Genomic DNA, 9,067 nt, shown 5'->3' on the forward strand with positions numbered 1-9,067 from the left:
ATATATATATATATATATCATAATGCAAACTTTCAGCAAACAAACAGAAAGATGCAGTGAGAAATTTGCATTCTTTTATGTATTTCTATTTCTACCTATATCCTGCAACATAGTAAAGAAAGATGTTTTTGTACATAAGACCTTAAAGTTTGAAATTAAAAAATATTTATTAAAATCTATCATTGTAAACACAGAAAAATAAGGTAATGAAGGATAATAATAAAATAAAAAAATAACATTAAAAATTATTTTAATAAGAAGGATGAACCAAGTGTGATGCTATCAATTTATTAATGTTCAGCTCTCTGTCAGCACCATTCTTAAATCACTATGATTGGTTATTTGTAGTCAGTTTATTTTTTAAGTTAACAGATTTGTGACTGCACTGATTCCCATGTTTCACTAAATATGATGAAGGGAACATATTTAAAAACTTTTATAGTATAGTCCATAATCCGGGATAAAGTGTAGGCATCCATTTTTGCAGCCTGAACTGTTAGTAGCAGTCTTTGGATTTAAATTTCAATTCCTCATTTCTTGTTTCTTCTATCAGTATTTGTAATTTTGGAGATTGTTGTGTGTTTGTACTTGATAAAGTGTCCAAAACACAGTCAATTATGTTATTTTAAGAATATCTTCAAATCATTGATTGAAGTCAGAATTGAGATCTTCCAAGTGCTGATAATAGATATAAAAAAAGTCTTCATTATGTTCTACTGTTGATAAATTTGGAAACTGAATTCCCCTTGACCTAAACATAATTTATTCAGAAGAAGTTTAGCCATAAATGCAGAAATAACAGTTTTTGTTTTGATTAAAATCAGCTCATCACCTTGGAACATTAGAGTTGCTTCATTAAATTTGTTAAACAAGTCCATCAAAAATAAGCTATGTCTTTTTGGAATCAATCCAGTTGACTTGTAAAGCATCATCATTGTTTTCTAGGAACTCTAGCACTGAGTCAAAGTCAAAGTTTATAAAACTAATCCAAACAGGCACCTTTTGATAGCCAATGATCTGTATGATGCAGCAAGTAATTGAATTCTTCATCATTTTCAATGCAAAACTGTCCAATCTGTCATTCAACAAATTGCTTCTGATTTTGTTGATTGCTTTAATGACATAATATAATGACCTATGCAGGCATTTACTCAGTTTTTTTGGCAGCCAAATGTTGACAATGAATGACATAGTGTATAGTGAATACATTTGGCACCACTTTTTTAAATATGCAAGAAAACTCTTGTAGCATCTTATCACTTGAGTGCTATCAGTAGAAACTGACAAACTCTTACTTATAGATTTCTTTATCTTTAAAAAAAAAGTCTTCCAATGCATGAATTTGATTCATCTTTAGTATCAGTTTGAAAATTTTTAGCAAATAATAATTCTTGGCAAATTTTTTTCTTTTATGTATGACACATAAGCTAAAAGTAAGACTTCATTTCATGGCAAGGTTGAAGCTGTGTGAAGCTTGATGAGCCAACTTAAATACTCATTTCAGGTCCCGAAGACTTTAAAACCTGAAAATGAAGACTATGATCTCCAAAAAAATTTGTTCTACTGTGTAAATATTTCACATTACTGCTGGAGTAATTTATACTTCATAATTTCTCTAATTTATTGCCATTACTTATACATTTTTAAAAATAAAATTATATTAATATTTAAAATAGACAAGAATTTACTCATTAATAATTTTTACAAAAATTATATAATATATATTTTTATTTTTATAGTTGATGGAGCTATTCATAGAGCAGCTGGGAGTGAACTCAAAGCTGAATGTGCAACTCTTAATGGCTGTGAAACAGGCAATGCAAAAATTACAGGAGGTTATAGATTACCTGCCAAGTGTAAGTTAAAATTCATTATTCATAATGTATACATTGTTTCTCGATTCTAAGACACACCATGAGTTTGGATTGAATTTCAAGATGTTTTTACAGAGGAAAAACTTTCAAATAATCAGTTTTATTAAGTTTTTAGAAAAACAATACAAATACCATGAAATAGATAATATTTAGAAACTGTAACAAAATGCTGTAGGAAATGTTATAAAAGTTTCTTTAAAACTAAAAGATAATTTTGAAAAAATATATGTTCTGATGTTATATAATGAGAAATGTATATAACAACTATTCCAGCTTTAATGCTTTTTAATGCCAAATTTAATATTATTAATTCAGATTTGCCAGCTTTTCTTTACAACTATTGGATATTTAGTCTTAATTCTTAGCAAAAGCATTGACAAAGATGTAAAATTCAGTTTATTTAATTTTTAATGCTTGCTTCAAAAAGTTTGATTTTTAAGAACTAAATAGCCATGATATTTGTTACTAATGATGCACCAATTAATCAGTAGACAATCAGTAATTGGGTGCATTGGCTCTTTGACTGACTAATCAATAATCGGGTTGTTAAGCCAATTAAGCAGCCAAATTACTAATTATCATTTTTATTATCAATTGTTACTTTCTGTTAAATTTAAGCCAGTTAGTTAATCTCTGACAAAGAACATATCAGATAATTCCATTAATAATCTGAAATTGATAAATGAAACATTTTCTGTTTGGGATTTGACAAAATATCCTAATAAATCCATATGTAATATTTAATAATTGATTATTTATTAATAAATAATTAAATATTCAGGAGCTAAATTTCAAGAATCTCACTTATTTCTGAGAAATACTCTCTGGAGGAATTACAATGGAAAACTTTCCCTTGCTGTTATGTTATTAATTACAGCAGTGTTTCCCAACCCGTGTGTCACAGCACATGGGTTGGGAAACACTGCTGACACAACTTTCCGCAACACGCCCGAGTACCTCAGGTGCGTTGCATGTTGTGGGAATGTTGTGAATTTTGAATAAGAATTTCGAACAATAAGAAATTAGAATTTTGAATAAGCTCTTTTTTAAAATTTCATTTATCTTTCATTGCTTTACCACTAGCTGACTAAAGGGAGGAGGAGGTATTCACTGCCAATTGTAAAATTTATGGTACCAGCATAACAACTCTGAAGTTTCCATAAACACTGCAACTTACCAACTAAAAGACTGATACTAGATAAAGCTCTTTACATGTTGATTCAAATAAATTTAAAAATCATATTATTGTATTATACTATAGACTCAATTCCTAGTATAATATCAATCAGCATTTTTAAATTTTAGACATTTTGCAACTTTAAAACTGTTTTACTAGTTAGGCAAAATTATAAATTTGAGAAAATTCCTAATAAATCCAATATTTGTTTTTGACATATTTTCTTTCCAGAGCCCTCATAATTATCCTTCACATCCACAGTCTGTGGGCAGGAATTAATTAACTAGTCTAAAAATTAAAATAAAAGTGCAAAAATTAATAATAAATAAAAGCAATTTAAACTGTACTCTTTATCACTTTTTGATTTTCATTTTAATAATTTTGTGTAACAAAAACTTTATTTTCAATAAAATTTTCTCCACTTCATTAATAATTTTATAAAATTTGTAAAATTTATACTTTTGTAGCAGACTACACTATTGCCAATAAAGAGGCGAGAGCCAATGTTCTGTTGTTTTTTTGTTAATCAAACTTTCTTCAGTCTTTCCATTTGAGACCTGGTTCAGATGAGTGGAATTCTGCTATTGTTTTTTCTGCAGATGGAAGATGGAAGAATCTGTTTTGAGTTTACTAGTTGCCATTAATGCTCATTACCACACAGTAGTAGTGTTCTTGGGACTTTAATTCTTAAAAAGAAAAAAAAAGTATTGGGTACATTCAGTTGTGAACAGTCATTCAGTACAAGGAACTTTTTATATGTTATTTAACAAGCTTCAAAAGACCAAATCAAAATTTTTTAATTACTTCAAGATATCATTTCCAAGCTTTGATAAATTGTATCATACTCTCTAATTTCCAAAATTTACCACTAGGCAGATGATACACTGACTATGCACTCTTCGCACATTTGCTGCTTCCATTCATGTAAATTATTCAGTTTGATATAATAGCCCATAGTCAATCTGCAATGACTGCATTTCACTATAGGCAATGTGGCTGACAAGCAGTGATGTTCCACTGCCACAGACTTTCCATCAAGTATGAATTATTACATTTAAGTTAGTATGCTGCAGCAGTTGATAACCATGTGGTTACTGTTCCTCATAAATTCCATTTGTCTGAACTTGGCTGAATGAATCATAGCTGCTAGTCCCATCAAATAAACAAACATTTTTCAACTGTGAGTAGACAATATTATTTATAACAGAAGTGGGACATACATTTTTACATGTACTGTCCCAAAATCTGTGATGCTGACTTCTAGGAAGGACAAGGGAGAGCCTCCCTCTCATTTCAAAACATGAATTTTAGCTCCTAAAATATTTTAATTGCATCAAGCATGATGTGGCTTATAACCACAAAATATCTTTTAACAATTTATTAATTCTGAAATGTCTTTAAAAATTCTGTGTTAATTTAAAAATTTAATCTATAGATCCTTTAAAAACTAAAAGCAATGGTTTATTAGAAATTTTACTCAATTAAAAATATTTATTTATATAATAATTGTTATATAAGTATTTGCTGATCACTCTATAAACATATTAATGTATTTTGCTAATGACTGAAGTCAAGAGTATTAGCAGTAGAGATTTTAAAAAACAAACAGCATTGTCATGTTATTTAATCTCTTTCTGTTGCCTCATAAATAAGTTATTATTCCACATCATGGGTTTTCCTAGTATATCTAAATAAAAAAATAAAAAAATAAGTTATTGTTGCTTTTGTGGAACATTTACTTACAAAACATTCAAGGAATTTTTTAATCATATATAAATTCTTATTAATTATTTAGTTTGGTCACTACTTTGGTAGTTAAAAATCTATCATTGGCCAATTTTTAACTGCTAGTTAATCAGTAATCAGATAATTGGCCAAAATGCTTATCAGTGCATCACTAATTATTACTATTTAATTTCATTTTGGAGGTAATAATTTAGAATTTACAAAATACTAAACATGTTTACTCTGGTAACTTCTTTTATCATCTGAACTTTTGAAATAAATAGCATAAAATTGAAAATTAATGATTTCCTATTATTTAATTCCTTTGTTTGAATTGGAGATTTCAATATATTTTTATTACCAATTTATTAAATTGAAAAATTGCATATATTACAGAATTACCATTTAATTTTTATTTAAAATATTTCATATAGATGTTATACACACTGTTGGTCCTATTGGAGAAAAACCAGACAAATTAGCAAGTTGTTATCAGACATCTTTAAATCTTGTAAAAGAAAACAATTTGAGATCAGTAGTAAGTAACTTTGTATTTTGAACATTAAACAACTTAGAATAATGTGTGTCAACTTTAACAATAATGAAATATATGTTTAATATCAAAACAAGAGTTTAGTTTCACAATGTTCATTTTATTTTTTAACCTATTGGATGGTCAAAGCTTTTTCCGTTGCATGTGACACTATGTTGAATTTTCGTCAATGTTAAGCCTAACAAAAATTACATGTTTTTGAAAAGAATAATTGTGGCTGTTGTATTGTCTGAAATTGTTTTTCTATTTTACTCAAACAAAATAGATAAATTAATAAATGTAATAACAAAAAAAAATTATATTTTGAAAGTTAGTTTTAATATAAAAATTATAACAATTAGCAACCTCTACTTTCAAAAATGTTCTGATGCTGAAACAAGATATCTCGGGTCAACCGGTTGAGGTCATAGGTCACGACCCTGAGATATGTCAGGAATAACACAGGACAGGTTAAATAATATATTATATAAATAAATTGTATGTGTGCAGGTATGTACTTATAGGACTGTATTTTGGTTAAAGCAATCAAGCTATTTAAGTTAAATTGTTAAATTTAATATTTTATCTGTATAATAAAGCTACTGACTGACATGAAATGTTTGAGTAGAAACAGACTTCATACAGAAAAACAAAGTAATGCATGTAAAGGGCTGCCAAGTGTAATACAAGAAGAATCTGAAATCCCAAAAAAGTCCAATATTTTAGACCTATAAAATGCAAAGTTGAACTGTTGACATCTCAGTGTCACAACATTCGTTAGATGATTAATTTAAATGTCACCTGTCTATTTTTAATTTGCTCTTCATTATAAATGAAAATACAGTCGACCCCCCTATAAGATCATAGATATGTTCCATTTTTTAGGAAACCGATTTCTTACGAGTCCTTCCAATCATAGCCTGACACGTGTCAAGTTTATGGACTACGGCTGTTTGAAAGGTTTTCTTCCGTAAAATTAATCGATTCTAGACTAATCCGACTCAACATTTCCAAAATACGTATATTTTTTGTGGAAATAATCCGTATAAACTACGCTATAAACAAAAAATTGTAGAATTACTTACCGAGTGTGCACCGCAATTGCTAATGCTTGTTTTCGTCGCGGAGCATCCCTCCGCGATGAAAACAAGCATTAGCAATGACGAAAGTTTTCTGATAAGTTATTTTTCTGCGAAAAATTTGCTGAAGTTTGGAGACATCATTAATATAAACAATTTTTATCGTCGTTGAATAAGAAATGTTTCTTTCACAAGAAATGTATAAAATTACAGTACTGTATTAGATTTATGGTAGCTAATTTACATACTGTACAGACGATAGTTAGCGTAAAATCTCCATAGCATAACGCCACACGGCGGAAAAAAAATATATAATTATAATAAAGTTACAATAAATTAAGTTAATATATATTTATATATACGGTACCTAATTTATATATAATTTATATATAATACTGTACAGACGATAGTAATCTCTCCGTAGCGTGGCACTACAGACGGCGGGAAAGAAGTTCGGCTGCCCAATGACGTTTTACGTAATTATAGGAGTTTTTATGGATACCGTCGCAATTTTTTCGAAATTTTATAGGAATCGTAATTATAGAGACCGTAATTATAGGGGGGTTGACTGTATATAAACTGTCTATTGCTGTTACTGGTAAATACATTTAATTAACAAGTACGAGCACTTTCGACCATATATGACCATCTTCTTCAGGTAGTATGGTGGATGGAACATTATAAATCTATAAATAGAACATAATTTCAAATTGCTCTTCATGCAAGAGCATGGAATATAAAAATTTAAAAATTATATGCCATTACAAAATAAACATAATATACAATGGCAATGGTTAACAAAAATAACAGAATTAATATACATAGAAATAATTGATAAGAATATAAAGTAAACTTAAAACATAAACACTGGAGTCCCCTTGTCGTCAGTATGTTCTTGTCACATAACTGCATGACTTATGATTTTAGCAAGTTGAACAGCACAATCCATAGCTCTAGAATATCAAGTATGAGAGAGTTGCATGGGAACATTGATGTAATAAACAAAGACTCCAAATGAACAAGATTCTCCTATCCCCACAGTGTTTTACTAGAGAAACTTGTGACCAAAGAGGATCAAAGTTATATTCCATCTTTGGTCATAAGTCATCGCTAGTAAAACATTGAAAGTGCTAGCAATATAAAAACTGTTAACACCGTACTCAATGAGTTTTCCTTCCTTTGCTTTCTTTAGATACCAATCTTGACACACAATGCTCACTTCTGGGATCAATAACACATGACTGGCCACTATGTGATCTGGTGGATATTTGTGCATGATCTATCCACTTGTGATATACTCTGGACATCGTGGTACAAGAACAACCAGTTCCAAAACAGAGTGCAGCTGTTTTGGAAATACTGGTACCCATTCTTCAAGCCACAACAATCCGTCCACACTCAATTTGCTCAAGCCACCCTGTTTGCCCATGACTGGCAACTATTGCTTTCTTCTATGCCAATGACAGGTAAACATATGACTGCAACAAATTGTGACATGGAAATTATAGGACATCTCTACTGCTTCTGAGATGGTGCTGTCTTGGTGTTCCTAATGCAGAGATTGTTCAGTGTATATTATATTAATAGATTTCTTAAGTTATATTAATATATTTTATGAATAATACATTATCATTGTTATAATTTTTTTCGGTAATCAAGATAAAACTATGGATAATTTAAGAATTTTTTACTTCTTTCCTATTCAAAGTATTTAATTTGTTAAAAAGGATTGTTTGTAAAATTACCCCATTTCAGGGGTTTTTTTAACCTAAAAGAATTAATATAATTAAATTGTTATAATTTTTTTCAGGCTTTTCCTTGCATATCAACAGGAGTATATGGTATGAATGTTTTTCTTAATACAGTGGGTGATCGGTTAACGAACATAATCCGCTCCAAGATTTTGTTCGCTATCCGAATTGTTCATTAACTGATTATCAATTTACCATAGGTTTCTATTGAAATTTGATTAATTCATTCTGGAGATCCCCAAAAAATAAAAAATATATACTTTCTTACTATGTTTATTCATATGTAATAATAAAAATACATATATACACAGTCTTGCATTTTTATTAGTCATGTTTTTTCCGTTTGTGGGGGTTAAAGAATCTGTCCAGTGTCGATTGCTTTTCTGTCTTCTTCATGATTTTACAGAAGTAATTAATAGCATTGTAATTGTAGAGATCCCTAGGCCTATTAACCTCAACCTGGTTTGGATGCAATTTTAAGACTGTTGTTCTGACATCCTCCCACTTCTTCAAAGGGTCTTTAATAGCAGATGTTGGCATAAATCTGCATTTTCAGAAGAAAACGTAAAAGAATTGTTTCTGTCAGAAATATAAAAGGCTGGAATTACAAGGGAGAGTTTCAAAGTTCGGGGGAATACTATTCAATCAGTATATACTGGGCAGAACGTTGTTGTTGACGTCTCCCTCACTCCGAAAAGTTTCAAATTGTTGCCTGAAGACAAAGGAAGACCAATCGGTATTCATTATTTCACATTGCTTCTTCTTGTGTTTGTTCAGTGAAGTGTTTGTTATCCGAACATGTATTTGTTGTCCGATCATAAAAATCTTTTGCGAAAATGTTTGTTAACCGATCACCCACTGTATATTTTTTTTATATGAAGAACATTTACAATTGTTAAAGATTATATTTATTATTATTATTTTTTTTT

General features: G+C 29.5%; 1 protein-coding gene across 1 annotated transcript in view; it reads left to right on the forward strand.

Moving 5' to 3' along the window:
* The window catches only part of LOC111618913 (macro domain-containing protein CT2219-like), a 41,401-nt gene that overhangs the window by 24,441 nt on the left and 7,893 nt on the right, over positions 1–9,067 (forward strand). Inside the window, exons 5-6 of the mRNA XM_023360541.1 lie at positions 5,211–5,314; positions 8,198–8,228. Of these exons, the coding sequence (XP_023216309.1) occupies positions 5,211–5,314; positions 8,198–8,228 (135 nt within the window). The remainder of the gene's footprint in view (positions 1–5,210; positions 5,315–8,197; positions 8,229–9,067) is intronic.

This window comes from Centruroides sculpturatus, unplaced genomic scaffold (genome assembly GCF_000671375.1).
Source record: "Centruroides sculpturatus isolate CEXI.00-Female unplaced genomic scaffold, Cexi_2.0 scaffold58, whole genome shotgun sequence".
NCBI classification, from domain to species: Eukaryota; Metazoa; Arthropoda; class Arachnida; order Scorpiones; family Buthidae; genus Centruroides; species Centruroides sculpturatus.